The 18067-nt window shown below is 45.2% G+C and overlaps 1 protein-coding gene across 2 annotated transcripts; it reads right to left on the bottom strand.

Moving 5' to 3' along the window:
- Positions 1–1800: 1800 nt before the first annotated feature.
- Positions 1801–8491, bottom strand: S1PR2 (sphingosine-1-phosphate receptor 2). 2 transcript variants are annotated; one of them, XM_033173054.1, is made up of 2 exons: positions 8222–8491; positions 1801–3944 (listed from the first exon to the last, which is right to left on the bottom strand). In XM_033173054.1, the coding sequence occupies exon 2, from the start codon at positions 3816–3818 to the stop codon at positions 2766–2768; it is 1053 nt and encodes a 350-aa protein (XP_033028945.1). In that variant the 5' UTR covers positions 3819–3944; positions 8222–8491; the 3' UTR covers positions 1801–2765. The 2 variants fall into 2 exon arrangements, with proteins under 2 accessions (XP_033028945.1, XP_033028946.1); XM_033173055.1 differs by lacking the exon at positions 8222–8491 and adding an exon at positions 4044–4065.
- Positions 8492–18067: the final 9576 nt, after the last annotated feature.

Below are 18067 nucleotides of genomic sequence, written 5' to 3'. Positions count from 1 at the left end.
CACATACTCTGATGAAATAGCCCTGACTCAGATATGTCCTGATTTGTGTGTCAGGGTCTTTATGGGTAACATTTGACAGGGCACACAACTGCCCATTAACAGACCCCTACACTGCAGTTCCCCACTCCCCATCCCATAAGCAATTCTTACATTTCTATGGGTTCTTGTTTAGAACCAGCAGCCATGTTAAACCAAGAAGCAACATTTTAAAGTTTTGCTTGGTTTTTAGCCAGCATTTTTTTTTTTAAAAAAAGAGTACCACACAGGCTTATTTTATTTGTACAAAATGTTGTTCTGAGGAGGTGAAGGCAGTGAAAAGGAGGGTGCATTATTTAAAGCAACCTCACCCCCGCTCCAGCCTCTGGGCTGCATCACCCGTGCTTGAGGAGGGACATGATTCCCACGCCTGCATCTAATTCCCATTCATAAAAACACCCTCCTCATTCTCAATGGCATGTCCCTGCACATCATACTGGGTGAATCACGTTTCCACCTGCAGCAGCTGTAGGCAGGACACCCACCCACACATGGCTCTTTCCTTGAAGGAATAGCCCTCAGATGCCTCTCTTCTTTTCACCTCTTCCTTAGCAATGCCCCCAGCCTCACAAACCCACCTCCCCCAAACCCACACGTTTGTTCCCACACTACAGAAGAACTTTTACAGAGAGGCTGGCAGTCAAGGGCCTCCTGTTGTCGACTGGTATTACAGGTTGGGAATGCATCCTGAGGGTGGCTGCATGTGTGTGCAAATCTAGCCTTCCAACACACACACACACACACACACACACACACACACACACACACACACACACACAGAGTGCTGGAGGAAAGAGGACTCTTGATTCTGATGACTCAACAGGATGAAGCCAAGTCTGTCTAACACCAGCCATCAATCCTACACACACTTCCCTGGGAGTAATTTAAACTGAACTCAGCAGGACTTACTTCTGAGTAGACATGCATCACACTGTTACTAATTATCATAGAAGCAACTTTCCCCTCAGTGCTGCCTTGGCACATCCCTCAAGGCTGCAGTTTGTTTTAAATTGTTCTGAGCCGTCCTTCAGTTCACTCAGGATGTGCTGCGGGATGGGGGCTGGGAGCTTAGTTGGTGATGGGCTTGTTCCAGCTCAACACAAGACATTTAAGGGCCTGGAGAGGGAAATCCAGGTGGCAGCCTCTCCTGCGAACTGTCATGGGATACAATCCAGTGGGAAACTGCTCTGCATTTTAAATAGACAGAACCTGAGCCATCAAAAGATGAGCACTTATCCACGTTGACATGGGTTGCCCTTCAAATGAGGTACAAAATTTGAATCACCCAGTTCTCTGGCTTTTGCTCAGCCCCCCCCCCCCGTCCTGGCCCCCCACCTCTGCCAACAACCAAGGGGACTGCAGCTGTTGATGCACCTCCCATCCAAGTTGGACACAGGAAACTGCCTTATTTGGAATCAGACCACTGTTCATCCAGCTCAGTATTGTCTCCTGACTGGAAATGGCTCTCAGGGTCGCTCCCACCAAGCTACAGCCCTGGAAGGGGGACACTGTATTTATTTCCAACACGATTCCCCCCTTATAACTGCCCCATGACCCTCTCCTCAATCTTAAGTCAGCAAGGCAAGGCTGCAGTGATTTTTTGCTACTTCTTTGCAAAAGAACACTTTAAGAATGGGAGAGACTGAATGCACTCTGTTTAATAAGCCATGCTAAAAATAATATATATTTGTGTGTATACACACACACACACACACACACACACACACACATATGTAAAGTGTGAGCATAGGACAGGACAGTTTCATAGGACTCCCCCCACCCGATGGCTCCATATGCATTTACGCATATCCTTCACTTCACCAAGGGTGGCGGCAGTGCAGTAACCAGATACCTTTAGAACAGTTGCAAAAGTGATCATCAGTGATGGAGAGAGCACATAGCTTGGTTTTACTGAAGAAACAAACTCTAGCCAACATGCACTCATGCCAGCCACACATGCATCTCTGGATCTGACTAAATGACCTTTGGGGTCCCTTTCAATGCTACAATTCTATGATTCCATGAAGGGAAGAATTGGCCTTTCCCTGGCTCAATTTGAAATGCACAGAAAACCTGCAAAACCAGTTTGAGCAGAGCCCAGAGCAGGAGACACACACACACACTTGCACTGCAGGCAGCAACAGAACTATCAAAGTGCCCTTGTTGTTCCAAAAATGTTTTGCATCTGTTTTCACCTCCAGTCACCCAAGGAAGCTCCTTGGCTGCTCTATGGCCACATTAGGACCAAGGCAAAGAGAACCAAGCAGATTTGAGTGACTGGTTGCTACTTCCTTGGAAAGGAGTGAATGCTTTGGGAAGGAGGGAAGGCATGAAAGCATGCTCTGAGGTGCAAGACAGAAGGAACTCTGGGTGTACAAAACAGGCAGGGCACCTTTTAGTAAAGCAGCAGAACTGTACCAAAGCAAACTGACAGCATCTGAGCAGGCTGCTCACTCACTTCAAGTCATTCAATCTCTCTCTCTCTCTCTCTCTCTCTCTCACACACACACACACACACACACACATACACACACACACTAACAGAATGTTCTAATACTGTGCAGGTCTAGTGAACAAACGGACACCTCCACCTATGTCAAAGGCAGGTTGATTTGGCTACGAGGAGGTTAGCATCCCGTGTACCACATCACCTTTGTACCGCTCACTTAGGTCCAACCCACTCCCCTTTCTTTCATCATCCACCCCATAGTTCCCTTCCTTGTGTTTTTTCACACAAATGTGGAATGTTCCTTCTTCATGAAAGGCGCAGTAGGATTGTCCTGCTTTTGGGTCCGTTCCAAGGAACTGGAACTGCGGAGGGGAATCATGCAACGCTCTGAAGGCTTCCCCTGCCCCATCATACCCCAGCAGCAGAGCACTCGCAGGAACTCCTTCCTCATGTCCTTGCTGCGGAGGGTGTAGATGAGAGGGTTGATGGCTGAATTGAGGGTGGCAAAGGCAAAGAAATATTTCGACTGGAAAAGGATGGGGCAAGACTTTCTGGCACATGAAACATCTATTGAGAGGATGATGAAGGCAGGGAGCCAGCAGATGATGAAGGCCCCCAGGACAAAAGTGACTGTTCTGAGCAAGGCTATAGTCTGGGAGCCAGCCATCTCAGCATGGCTGGAACGGACGATGCGATAGATCCGGACATAGAGGACCACAATGGAGAAAAGAATGGCGGTGAAGACAGTGACCACAAAGACAATGTAGTGTTTGGAGTAAAACGGTAGGACAGTGGAGCACTTGTCAAGGTCATGTATGCAGTTCCAGCCAAGGATGGGCAGCCCCCCAATGGCTGCCGAGATCACCCAGCAAGCGCCAATCAGAAGCACCATACGGCAGTTCTTGTCGCTACTGTAGACCTTCACCTTTGTGATGGCCACATGCCGCTCTATGGCAATGGCCAGCAGGCTGAAGACTGATGCTGCCAAAGTAGCAAAGGCTGTGCCCTCTCGCACAAACCACAGCAGCGGGGTGAGGTGAAAAGTGGCTGGGCCTGAGAGTACAACGTTGGCTATGAAGGCTGAGCCAGCCAGTAGGTCTGAAAAGGCCAGGTTGCCGATGAAGATGAACATGGCCGAGTGGAACTTCTTGTTCCTCCAGACGGACATGAGCACCAGCAGGTTCTCCAGGATTATAAAGCAGCAAAGCACAATGACAGCAACAGAGCCGCTTGACAGTGAAGGGTCATCATCTTTCTCCAGCCTATCCTTGGTGTAGTTGTAGTGCTCCACAATCTTGTGCTTGTTGAAGTAGGAATCGAAGGTGTTCCCCATGACTTTCCAACAACAGGTTACACTTGTGCCCACTCACGGACGTCTGTATTAGAGGGCATCAAGGCAAGACCACAGTGAGAATGTATTCATTCAGGAGAGAGGGGTGAGGGGCCAACTTGCAGAAGCCTGGGGATGATGAAAACACATGAAATTAACAGGGTTAGGAGCTTAGAACAAAGAACAAGGAGTGTGGTGTTGGGAATGCAATGTAAAATATAGCCTTACCCTGTTAGAGAGGCATGTGTATCAGAAGTACTAGTCTTCAATGTCTTAGCCTTCCATTTACAGGGCCATGGCCTGCAGGGTGTGTTTGGGTGTGTGGGTGTGAACTGACTGCAAGAGTGCAGCTTTCCTTTCTTTTTTCTCTTCCTCCCTCCCTTCTAAAGATGAAAGCACAAGTCTTTAGCCCAAAGACAAAAACCCTCCAGGTATTTCTGGATTCTAACTCCCACCAGCCCAAGCCAGCATGGCCAATGGCCAGGGATGATAGGAGTCGTAGTCCAGCAACATCTGGAGGGCTGCAGATTCCCCCCTCCTGATTCAGTTTTTTACTAATGGAGATAGAAAAAAGTGTGCTGGTTGCTAACATTCCTTTTGCCTGTTACATTGTGGAACTAAGGTGTGGTTTTTTTTATCAATATACTGCCATGTTGCACTAAATTTCATTTGCACTAATGGGCATGGTGCCACACAACAGGGGATGCCATTGGACATGTCACCATTCATTCATTCATTCATTCATTCATACATACATACCCCGCCCATCTGGATGGGTTTCCCCAGCCACTCTGGGCGGCTTCCAACAGAATATTAAAATGCAATAGTCTATTAAACATTAAAAGCTTCCCTAAACAGGGCTGCCTTCAGTTGTTTTCTAAAAGTCTGGTAGTTGTTTTTCTCTTTGACATCTGGTGGGAGGGCATTCCACAGGGCGGGTGCCACTACCGAGAAGGCCCTCTGCCTGGTTCTCTGTAGTTTTGCTTCTCGCAGCAAGGGAACTGCCAGAAGGCCCTCGGCACTGGACTTCAGTGTCCGGGCAGAATGATGGGGATGGAGACGCTCCTTCAGGTATACTGGACCAAGGCTGTTTAGGGCTTTAAAGGTCAGGACCAACACTTTGAATTGTGCTCGGAAACGTACTGGGAGCCAATGTAGGTCTTTCAAGACCAGTGTTATGTGGTCTTGGCGGCTGCTCCCAGTCACCAGTCTAGCTGTCGCATTCTGGATTAGTTGTAGTTTCTGGGTCACCTTCAAAGGTAGCCCCACATAGAGTGCATTGCAGTAATCCAAGCGAGAGATAACTAGAGCATGCACCACTCTGGCGAGACAGTCCGCGGGCAGGGAGGGTCTCAGCCTGGGTACCAGATGGAGCTGGTAGACAGCTGCCCTGGACACAGAATTAACCTGACTCCCAGGCTGCGCACCTGGTCCTTCAGGGACACAGTTACCCCATTCAGTAACAGGGAGTCCTCCACATCTGCCTACCTCCTGTCCCCCCAAAACCTTACTTCTGTCTTGTCAGGATTCAACCTCAATCTGTTAGCTGCCATCTTTACGCATGGGCATGCTTCTGTTTCCCCATTAAAATGGCAGTAAGGAACAGTATGCCAGGATACCACTCCAAATTTAAACACATGGTATGACCTATAAAAACAGTGGGAAAATTACAGTACAAAACCGTTGTGACAACCAAATACCAACTGGACATGTGTGCAGTGGTGCAGTCGGGCAATTGCAATTTTTTGTGCTATTTTCTGATTTCGCACAAATTAGAAGGATGAAAAAGAAATGGAAGCTATTATAAGTAGATATGGGAAGGCCTGGAAAAAACAGGGAAAATGCGGGGGGGGGGGAATCCAGGTTTCCCCCCATTTTTTTCAAAGCCATTTTTTTCCCATGGGGGACAACTGTTGTTGTTGTTGTTTTTCAGTTTTTCCAGCTTTTTCCCAGCCCTTTCCATCTCTAATTGTAAGTTTTCAGCGCATATGGCTGCTCAATATATTCACCATCAAAATTTTATGTAAGTTTGATAGTACAGTTTTGTGTTTGGTTCAAATCTGGGGAATCAAAATAAAAGGAAACATTCCTCTATTCAGGGGTGCCCCAGAAAGAGTTACGAGCCCAGATGGGGGGAAACGAAAGCAGAGAAGAATAGCAGTTATGGAGCAGCAGAAAACGGCAAACAATCCCTGAGCTAGATTAAGAGCATGAGACTCTTAATCTCAGGGTTGTGGGGTATGAGCCCCATGTTGGGCATTGCAGGTCTTGGACTAGATGACCCTCGTAGTACTTTCCAACTCTACAATTCTATTATTCTATGATGCTAAAACAAATAATCTCTGACAATGAGTAGAGCTGTTTGGAGCCCGATTTCCCCTAATTAATCAGATTCCCCCTGTGTTGAGTAAACCCAACTTTAGAAGGGGAAGGTATCAAGACCAGTGTTGTTTGAGGATAATGTCAGGTGAACTATGCAAATTAAATGGGAATGCAAACAGCTGCAGGCAGACAGTAAACTGATGTAGACTTGATCAGGCCTACATATTGTAGCCCATCGGTCATGTACAGAGTTCCAGTCAGGGTGCTGATGAGCCTCTTATTTGGCTACCTGTCAACAACTACAAAAACAAAAACAAGGGATGGTCAAGCCCCTGGCCTCCATGTGCGGTTGGTGGGCCACATTTGGCTTGGTAGGTCAGGCCTTGGCCAGCTGTAAGGGAAGAACGACAAAGAAGGAGCAACTGGCAGGCCCTGCCAAGGAACCATGGCGAACACTGCTTCTGTTAAAGCCCAGGTTTCTTAACTCATTGCTTTGATCTTTTCAACTTGCTTTTGTAGAATGTAGAGTACAGTGGTAATGAGATCCTTACATTTAATGAAACATTCATATAACAATTAAGGTGTGCTTCCACTTACTTAACAATGTAGCATTACTGTCAGAGCAACAAGACAGGTATTCAAGTAACAGTGTTTTTCTTCTTAATTAAATAGATATCACACTTCAACTTTCACTTTAATACTAGGTTGGGTGCCCCACCTTCCCTTTCCAACACAAGTCTCTGGGAGTTAAGAGGTCTGGCCTGAGGGCAGGCGGCCAGCCACACCCACAAAAGGCAGGCGGTGGGGGTGGGATGGAAATGGCTTCCCTCTACCCCAAATCATTAATGATTTACCTTCTTAAGAACCAGGCATGTGAGCAGGCACCAGCCCCAAAGAAAAGACTGCGTGTTAGAATGGGAGGGGATTATGCTGGGACAAGGATTGCAGGGCTGCTCTGTACACATTAAGGCACAGGAAATTTAAAGTGGTGTTGGGGGGGGGGGGGAGAAAGTTCATAATTGACCAGGGATTGTTGAAGGATAGAAAACAACCTTACTCATGGCTTGCCAAGCATATTCCACCCTACTCCAAGTGCCCCCCACCTCCACTGGAGAGACACAGTGGGAAGCCAACAACTTTTAAAATGCAGGCAACAACCATTTTACGCCACACGTCTAAGTGAAATAGTGTATATTGAGAAGATCCTTGAAAGAGCCTGCAAACACCCTCTAAACCTCTGGAAACCCTTGAAAACCCCTTTTAAAAACCAGCAGCACTTGACAGACTCTCTCCAAACCTCCTTGCTCAAACTCCAACTCTCCACAGGCCTCAATGGTTGATGCAAGGGCTCCTGGAATTACACTTGTAAAGGCTCACGGGACTGCTAGGTGCTGTTTTGTGACATTTTTGCCCTTTCAGTGCTCTTTTTAGGGCTGTTTTTGACATTTTCCTAGTCACTTCCGGGTTCGCGGCAATGCACATGTGCACAGTTGCACACATATTCAACACATGTAAAATGGTTGTTGCCTGTATTAAAATGGTGATGGCATTGGAGATGAAGGGACTGGAGATAAGAGAAAAAGTGTTGCACTTTGCCAGTGGTACTATGGGCAATAGGAGCAATAAAACAGTACAAGCAACACTGCAAATTCTAGCACTTCTCCAGCAACCAAATATACGGTAGTCGGCGACCTGTTTAGGTGTATCCAGTTGATGTGTGACCCCCGACATGTGGGTCCTTTTGGACCCAGAAGTGGGAGGAATGGGGGAGTAATGGGGGCAGGGTGTAACAGGGCAAGCCTATGCACACTCCATCCCCGTGCAAAATGGTCATGCCTATACTACAAAAATGTCATTCCATGCAAAGATGTGCGGTTGGGGCAAATGAGAAGTGTGCACTTTTGATCCTATGGAACCAATAACTACTTTATTATGCATTGGAAAGAAAACTCTCCAGCCACATCTCATTTCTAGTACTGAAAATCAGGCAAGTCCCCTATGGTAACATATCCAAGAATTGTGGAAAATCCCCCCCCCCCAAAAAAACCCCCACACAGTTTAAGCACAACGGAAATGCAAGTTACCTGAGGAAGCAGAGTCTTCAGTAAGGTACAGAAAAGGCCTGCCAGACCAATGCAGAATATCCTTGCTTCACTTATACTTCAGAATCCCAGCTTCCAACAGCAGTCAGCATTGCAATCTTCTGAGGAAGAATACAAAATGCAGGGCAGTTAGTGGGTGGACCCTCCACAGGTCATTTTCTCCAGGCTTCTCATAGCTGCAAGTTATGCTGCGTTTCTGGTATGCATACTGTTAGCTGCCTTAGGTGCCTACCTGTGAAAAGGCAAGGTATAAATTTAAGCAAGTTTAGGGAAATGCCATGCATAAAGTTGCATAAGCCAGAGCTGTAGTTGGAGGAGGGCTAGCCAGGTTTTTTGCTCTGGGTCAGGGGTCTGCAACCTGCGGCTCCGGAGCCGCATGCGGCTCTTTTACACCTTTGCCGCGGCTCCGGGGCGGATACGCCCGTCCACTTCTCCAGCTGGCCAGCGGCAGCGGCCGCCCTCCGGAGGCTGAGGGCGCTGCTGCTGTGCTGCTCTGCTCATGCGTCGTGCCTCGTTTCTGTCAGCACAGGCGCAGCAGCAGACAGCAGCAGTTTCCCTCCGGAGGTGTGGCTGCTGCTGCTGGCGTGGAGCTGCTGCTGGCTGCTGCGTCGAGGCGACGACGAGGTAGGCAGCTGCGGGCTGGGCCAGGGGCGGCGGGTGGCGGGCAAGGGGGGAAGCCCTCTTTTTAAAAATGGTCGAGGAAGCAGCGCCTGTTTCCCTGCCGCTGCCTCCTTTGCTCCTGGTTCCGCTCGCAGCCTCAGACCGCGCTCTCGCGGGCGCGCGTCTCTCTCTGCCCCAGAGCAAGGCCGGGACGCCCCAAAAGGTTGCAGTTTTTCCTCTGTCCTGAGTGTGTGTTAGGGCAGTGTTTTTCAACCACTGTTCCGCGGCACACTAGTGTGCCGCGAGATGTTGCCTGGTGTGCCGTGGGAAAAATTGAAAAATTCAAGAGAATTACTTTATATATAGTCAATATAGGCACAGAGTTAATTTTTTTAACATTTTCTAATGGTGGTGTGCCTCGTGATTTTTTTCATGAAACAAGTGTGCCTTTGCCCAAAAAAGGTTGAAAAACACTGTGTTAGGGGAGCCTTGACAAAGCACCTGTTGGCGTGGAAGAGAGGAGTCCTAACTTGGATCTGTGTTCATGTGCAAAATCTATCGCCATTGTCATTAAGGGGGCAGGGAACTCCCCTAAAATGGTTTGAACACTATGAACTACTACAGCCACCTGTATGAAAGTCAGCACAAACATCACAGGCTTCTCTGGTGCAATTCTGTGCTTTATTTAGCAAGAGAGGAGGTTGGAAGAGGTGAGCATAGCCTCTGGTCTGGAATATTAAGGGTAAGACACTAGGATTATTGTAAAAGCCAGCAGTTTTCAATTAGACACGGGACAAACATTTAACACAAGTGTGCAGTTGAGGACTCATTTTTTTAAAAAAACAACAACAAATCAAATATTTGTATGCTGTTGCAACCCACCTTGGATCAGGCTGTGACCTGGTAGTGGTCCCCAGGGTGGATAAAAATGAATTTTCAAAAAAAAATGGATTTTTTATTTAAATCAGATTTTTTTATTTAAATCAGATTTTTTAAAATTTAAATCGGATTTTTAAAAATAAAATGCAGTGTTATATTTGTTTTAAATGTCGCAGTGGTTTTGCGGCTCCCAGTTTTTTTCCCCCTTCGGAAACGGGTCCAAGTGGCTCTTTTTGTCTTCAAGGTTGCAGACCCCTGCTCTGGGTGAAGCCTCCAGGGTGGGGTGCCACTGAGGCTCCCAGCCTGTGTGTGTGTACGCAAATGTGTGGGTGTGGGTGTGCCAAACTGGGTCTTTGACCTGGGTAAAATAAAGCCTAATTTTGCCTTTGCATAATCCAAGCACCTTGGATTGTTGCTAACAGTGCAGGGCTCTGTGCAGACACGTGATTTAGTCACCAGATCACCAAATGACTCGGTGACAAGGAAGGTGGTTTTGAGGGCCAAAAGGGGCCTGTAGGTACAGCCCTCTCACTCCCACCATCTCTTTCCCCTGAGTAGTTTGCTCCAAGCTGGGGGAAAGTGCCTGGAGGCAGAGACTGTGGGCAGGGATGTTGCTAAGCACTTCAAAGAACTTGGGAAGGGTGTGTGAAGGGGGTGCCAGGAGAGCCTCTCACACCTTTTCCTTGCTCAACTGCTGCACAACAGCCCTGCAGTGCTGCCAGGGTTACTCCCTGGCAGTGCTACTCTCTGGCAACTGCTGCCACCAACACCCTTTTTGGTCACCTACAGCCCCAGAAGCAAGGAAGGAAACGGGGGAATATTTAAAGTGCAGTCAAACCAACAATTCATGTTTTGCTAGATAGGCACATGGTCAGAGCAGAAACTCAGTTTTCCTGTAAACTTGCCAGAGAGAACTCTGTGAGAGACACCCCCACTGTGCCCTGACATGGGAAGGGCAGAGCTATACACATTCTCCCACCTGCCTGGGCACACTGTACCTCTTTTCACCATGCCAGCAATGTGAGAACATCAATTTTAAGCTAGACTTAAGTATGTATTTGTAACTGAATTACCATGTTAAGCCTGCCTGAACAAAGCTGCTGTATCTGTTACTCTTCAACAAGTATTCTGAGTAAATGTTATTTTACCTTTTACAAGACTGTTCGTGTGATTATTGTTTTAAGAGAGAGAAAGGGGTGAAATACCAGGAGAATCCGGTCTGCCTTAAAGCTTCCTGGATTACTTAAACTAAAAGGCTAAAACTAGCCCATCTAGGGCACTCTGCTGATCTCACAAATGTGAGGAAGGAAGGATAATACCTAAGAAATATATCATCTTCTAGCATCTATTCACATCCCAATATAAACTGGGAGTGTACGATTAGTTCTTCAAATCCTGGCATCTTGGACCAGTGCCCCTCATGCCTCCAGCCAATCCCCTGCCAAGCATGCAGAGTGAAAAGCCAGTTCTCCAGCCCTCGGCTTCTCTCCAATAGCAGGGCAAATGTCTGGCTTTACCTACTACGCAAAACAGTGGGATGCGGGTGGTGCTGTGGTCTAAACGTGAGCTGGAAGCTGGACGCCGGCTCCCTCGGCCAGTAATGCAAGATGAGCGCTGCAACCCCAGTGTCGTTCGTGACTGGACGTAATGGTCAGGGGGCTCTTTGCCTTTACCTTTTAACAGCCTTTAAGGAAAGTAGACTGAAATAAATAAAAATCAGTCAGGCAGGGAGAAATGGTAAGGTTTTTCCATGCTCTTCAATTAAACGACAAAAGAAAAACCATGGAGGCTTATGCTTGGTTATGCAGGAACTGGTGAAAATTAACAGGGCTTCTAAGAATTTGCTTATCTATATATATAAAAATGTTCCCATTGCGTGCGCACCCGACACCACCTTGCTCCGTAACCGCCGGACCAAACAGCATCAAATTTAGGACAAAGCGTAACATGACCATGGAGGAAGGATCTGGCATAATAAAAATTAAAAAACCACACCTGTCATGCCTAAAATATAGAATAAAGGCAAAAAAAAATGGCGCACACATTACGTGTCACCAGCAACAGAACTGAAGACTTTGAACAACCACCAATAGAAAGGCTGATCGCAGGGCAGCATCACAGACTGTGCGCCGACCAAAAAACCTCCTTCACCTCAGTCAGCCATTTTCAGACAGCAGGGACAACCCCCTATTAATCTCCCTAGCCCCAGCCTCTGCCAAGGGCCTTACCGCAAAAACAAAACAAAACAAAAAAAACAGCTAAGAGGAAGGCCTAAACTCTCCTTCCCCAGCCAGAAACGTGTTTAGTAGTTTTCAGCTCCAGGCAGGAAAAGGTTTTTAGGCCCGGGCCATACCATTCCTTATGGCTGGGGGGATGTAGGATGAGAAAGCTCAGCAACTATGCTTCGCTCCCTATCCTGTCTCCACACACAATCCTTTCTGCACTGCTGTATCGCTTCACAAACAAAACTCCAGTTATCAGAAGAGGAAAAAGCACCGCACACAAATGTATAAGGACCCTACCAGTTCCCCATCACCCCTCCTTGCATCGTTATGGTCCCTTCTGACCCCAGGCTCAATGCCGGAGCGGACTGTACCATGTATCAGGTTTCCAGAGGGGGGGGAGGAGGTAGTAAAAATCAGTAAAGAGGGTAATTGAAAACGGAGAGGGGGGGGAGAAGGGGCAGACAGAAGTTGAACAGGGGAACTTCTTCAACTTCACAAAATCATTGAAGGTGGGGACAGAAAAGAGGGTAATTGAAAACAGGGAGGAGAGAAGGGGCAGATGGAAGTTGAACAGGGGAACTTCTTCAATTTCACTAAATCAATACAATCAAAAAACCATTAAAAAGCACAGCAACGCGTGGCCGGGTCAGCTAGTTATACACAAAGTTGCTTGGGGCTTGTTCACTCCAAGATATCAAACTTGGTTCATCCTTGGACCCCAAAAATGGCCCAGAGCAGAGGGCACCAAAGGGGGGAAAGGAGGGGGCGGAGAAAAGAAGATAAACGAAAAGGACTTCTGTTTTTCCCTCTGTCAGATACATAAAAGAAATTATTGAAAACATTCACTCCAGGATGACATCCAACAGTTCTACTTTCTGTTAAGCAATATTTCCCCAATGACAGCAATGGTTTCCCCTCTAATCAAACGTATCAGCTTTGTCTGCAATAACTTCAACAACCATTCCTCTACATTATTAAACAATAATAAGCCTTTCCATCTTTGTCCACGTCAGAGTCTCTACACCATGATCATGTTTCTATTATGCTAGCGTTTTTCTTGTATTGTGTTGTTGCCAGCCTGCCCAGGGACCCTTATGGTGAAGGGTAAGAACTCGATTGTTTAGTGGGCGAGGGCAGTTATTGAGGTTATTTTTTGTTCTTGTTTTTATTATGTTTTTTTAATTTAAAAAACCTTGTATTTTTGTGTTGTGAACCACCCTGAAATCTATGGATGGTGGGAGTTAGTTATACAGATTTATTTATTTAATTAATTAATTACAGTGGCACCCCGAAAAGTCCGCAACTAGAGCGCCTCTTCCGCGCATGTGCGTGGCGCGATTGAGTGGTTCTGCGCATGTGTAAGTGCACAGGTTGCTTCTGCACATGTGTGTGTGGCGAACCTGGAAGTAAACACTTCCGGGTTTGCCACGTTCATAAGCTGGAAGTCCCTAACAAGAGCAGAACACAACTAGAGGTACCACTGTATATTAAAATAATATACCATAGTTTGTTTCTTGTTATGTATTCCTTGATTTACACCCAGTTTAACCCTTGGGGTCCATTCCAACTCTATAATTCTATGATCTGTTTTATTTGAGTGGTTTTCCATCCTGATTTTTAAAAATTATCCCTTCTATTTATGCTTCTTCAATCTTTTTCCAAGAAAAGTGCCAGAGGTTTGATAGCTTTTTCCTAGGTCTATCACTGCTAGCTCAGGATGTCTCTTAATCTCCTATTAATCTCTCCATCCATGGCTTCATTCCACTCCTCCATCATCACAATTCCACCATTTGACTGTTTAATATACCATGCTATGATTTTCAAATCAACATTCCATAACCTCTCCCATGCAGCCAATTCAATGTTATAACCTATATCCCTCGCCCAGTGTATCATCACTGATCGTCTTTTCTTTGCCATTCCAATAGTAATTTGTACAATTTAAAAATCACTTTATCTTTATTTTCTATTAGATCTCTTTCAAATTGCAAGGTTATGTTAGAAAAACAATTCTTTTATCGAACTTAATGAAACATTAAGTTTATGATATTGCAGCCAATCAGTTACTTGCTGTCCTAACTCTTCAAACCTCTTTAATTTTATGTCTTGATCTACTTCTGTTAATATGTCGCCCTGTCACGTCTTTCAAGTGGTGAAAGCCACCGTGGTGTCTTCCTTTCCAGCAGATATGTCTCTTTTATATCTAAATTACTTCTTATTCTTCTTGCCAAGACCTCTAAAACCAATATAAAAAGTAACGGTGATAAAGGACAGCTCTGTCTTGTCCCTTTTGATATTATACATTTTTCTAAAGTTACATTATTTACAATCAAACTTGCATATTGGTTAGAATATATGGCTTTATTGCCTTTTATAAAAGTCTTCCCAAAGTCAATCATCTCTAGTGTTTTGATCATAAAAGTCCACAAAACATTATCAAAGGCCTTCTCCACATCTAAAAGCATCAGTACTGCTTGTTTCTTGTTTCCTACTTCCAGGTATTCAATTATATTTCTTACATCCAGTTTAGTCTTTTATATATTAAGTCCTTAAATATTTATTTCAGCCGATTTGTCAATAATGCTAAAATAATTTATAAAAGTTATTTAGCAAGGTGATTGGCCTATAATTTTTCACTAACAGTAAATCAGTCTCTTGTTTCAGAATCAACATAAAATAGGCATTTCCCAAAGATTCCGGTAATTCTCCCAATGACCAAAATAAGAATTTCAGAAATAGACAGTTGCTGAATTACAACTTATTACTAAACTGAAAACTATGGAGAGACCTGGTCTAAAAAGAGATATTGGATTCTTGTCTCATTACATATGCTAAAGCTATTTTTGGACATCTGCATACTATCCCTTGCTTTTTCCTGTAGGACTAATTGCAGTTGTTAACAGTTGTCAACAGGTTTACCATACCCATCAATTACCCATCTCCCACTACCCTTCTGAGAAAAGCCCCACCCCACCCTCTCACTACTGTATATATAAGAGTCTGGGGACATCTGTTTCAGTGTATCTGAAGAAGTATGCATGCACACGAAAGCTTATACCCAGAACAAACTTTGTTGGTCTCTAAGGTGCTGCTGGACTTTTATTTATTTATTCCAATAATTATTTAGCAAAGCGTTCAGCAACACAGACCAAGAGTTTTATTCAGACTGCCATTTTTGCAGCCAATAAGGCTTTGTACTCTTTTTTATTTTGAAATGGGTTGGAGGTAAATGTCCAACAATGTATTTGCAATACTGAATGTTCTTCACTCAGAACTCGCTTGTCCATTTAAAACTTTCTTGGCTCAAACAATTAGTGCCTGCTTTTTGTTCTGCCTCCAGCCCTTCTATGATCGACTTCCTTTCCCTTCTTCTTAAAGTCAGTAAGTAGCTCACACACTGAATGTAAATTTCCACCAGCAGACAGAGAAACCTCTTTTAGTTGTAAATTATAACTGTCTCAGAGATGATTTTAAAAGGGAGGCTTATGCAGATCCCAAACCCATTAGGGCTCTTAGGTGGCTTTTGGGTAAGATACAGATTCCTCCACTCATAAGTTGCTCACACCTGTAAAGGTTCCCAGGAACTGACAGTCTCCCAAAGCAGAAAACAGCTTTTTCAGAGCATTAGAGGTTAATCCCCTGTCCAGAGTGAATTTAATAGCCAAGGTTTACGCCTGGCTATCATCAATTGCCACGTCGGCAGCCTGCTGGCAAAGGATGTACAGTGGTACCTTGCTTCTCAAACACCTTGGTATTCAAACGCCTTGGTTCTCAAACACCGAAAACCCAGAAGTAAGTGTTCCGGTTTGCGAACCTTTTTCGGAAGCCGAACATCTGATGCGGCTGTCAGCTATTGTTTCCGGGGTGCTTGTGCCCATCAGAAGCTGCGCCTTGGTTTTCAAACATTTCAGAAGTCAAACGGACTTCCAGAACTGATTAAGTTTGAGAACTAAGGTTCCACTGTATATGGCGCTTTTGGTTTTGCTTTTTATTTTGCGTTTTTGTTTTTGAGGCTTTTTCGGTTAATTTGTTTTTGTGACTGTGTGGAACCCAGTTCAGCTACTGATTGATGTGACTGTGTGATTGCGGAAATGGATAAAAGCCCCCCCCCCCCGGCAAACAATGACTATCACCAGTGTAGGTAACAAAAAAAATTAATTACAATTTTTATCATCTACAATACTGTCTTATATATTTTATAGTACAGTACATTGATTATTGCTTTAATTTATGGATCAATGATCTTGTTAGATAGTAAAATTCAAGTTAGTTTGCTGTTTCAGGGGTTGTTTTTAAGTCTGGGCCATTTTGCATTACTTTCTATGCGAAAGTGCGCCTTGGTTTTGGAACGGACTTCCGGAACAGATGAACTTTGAGAACCAAGGTACACTGTACAGTCCACCACGTTCCTCTTCTTGAGGTGAACCCCAATGCTTCTTTCTATAGAAATCACAAGTTCACACAACTGCATTATACATACTTACTGCTAACTTTTGTCATCCACAGTCTTCCAAATTAGTCCACAAAAAGTAACTAACCTAGGAATTCTTTTTACTAGCCTACCAGTCTAATGCATACCAATCTAATGAGTCACTATGACTCACCAATGGCCCCAAAGAGGCAACTATTTCCCACTTTACAGAAACTTCCTTGCTTGGTTGCCTGGAGAGTATCATTACAAGCCTGACTGATTATTTACAAACTTGCCTTAATATAATTAAATGCTTTTTCACTATGCAGAGTGGATACAAGACCAACACCACAGGGCTTTTCCAACCTCACAAGAACAAAGAGCAAGAGGCACTTCCCATCTGAATGAAAATTCAACCCCATCCCAGCTTCATTTCAGCCACAGTTCCCGCTGGCTCCCAGCTTCCCCCCTCCTTCATAGCTGCCAATAACTTGTTTGGCTCATTGCCATCTGCAGACACGAGAAAGCACAACCCTGCTCTGGCACAGCCTCTTGACTGCACACACTCAAGCACCCAGTAGCAGATCTGCGGGGCTTGAGATGTGTCCCCCCCCCCCCCCGTGTGCATGGGAGCTGAATGGCCTGGAGGAAAGAGGCAGGCGCAGATCTCTTGATGTTTTGTTTGAGCACGCAGGTCTGGAAGCAGCTGGAAGGATCTGTTGTTGTTTTAACCAACAACAGCAACAGGAAGCCTTCAGATCTTGCATGTTTTACATCTTGCAATTTTGTATGTAGCATTAGCTGTTTTATTGTTTTTATGTTGCTGTCAGCTGCTTTAGGTTCATTTTGATAGAGGTCTCATCTGTATTCCACCCTCAGAGATCTGAGTTCCCTGGGAAGAAGGACTGACTGTTAAGTCACTCTGGAGATTGTAGCTCTGTGAGGGGAATGGGCACCTTGAACAAACTCTCAGCACACTTACCAAACTACACTTCCCAGGAGTCTTTGGGAACTGTTTAAAATGGTATGATGTTGCTTTAAATGTACAGTGCAGATTGGGCCAAAGAGAAGTGGGATATAACTTAGTACAAAAGAAGACAACAGCAGCAATTCAACTGGTCCAGTTTAAAGTGACTTATTTAAGGGGACAGCAAGTGACTTGTTTCCCCAGCTTTGTCCTCTACTACTGTCTCTCAGCACACTGACTCAGTAAACAAGCAGCTGACCTGGCTTGGATGAACATTAAGAGACCGCGGACTGGGTCAAGCAAATGTTACACAGCCTATCTTTCACTTGGGTGATATACCAGTGCCAGGGCTGCACCAACATCAGTTTAACCTCATGCTACACTGCTCCTCCTATCCAGGTGGGAAACTAGTTTGGCTTCTGGAAGCTCATGACCAAGACTTTTAAGAGAGGCATTTGCAAAGGTGTTTTGAGGGGGAGCCCAGAGTACTGTCATCATGGTGTACATAGGACCAAGAGACATGGAGGGCTATCATTAGAGAAAACATCAGAATCCATCCCAAAGGCGTTAGAAGAAATTTTAAAAATCTGGACAAACTGCATGTTAAAATTGCAGTTTAGTAAAACTAAGATGTTAGTGGAAAATATGAAGGATAGTGAGAAAAAAGAATTAGAGGGAAAAACAGGATTATTGATCGAGAAAAACGTAAAATATACAGTGGTATCTCTGGTTAAGAACTTAATTCG

Source organism: Lacerta agilis, chromosome 16 (assembly GCF_009819535.1).
Source record: "Lacerta agilis isolate rLacAgi1 chromosome 16, rLacAgi1.pri, whole genome shotgun sequence".
Lineage (NCBI taxonomy): Eukaryota > Metazoa > Chordata > Lepidosauria > Squamata > Lacertidae > Lacerta > Lacerta agilis.
The sequence above is the reverse complement of the archived record's forward strand: the minus strand, read 5'-3'. Positions and strand labels throughout refer to the sequence as shown.

Bases quoted from the DNA above. Each gene is read 5' to 3' on its own strand.
- S1PR2 (XM_033173054.1), bottom strand. From the start codon at position 3,818: ATGGGGAACACCTTCGATTCCTACTTCAACAAGCACAAGATTGTGGAG.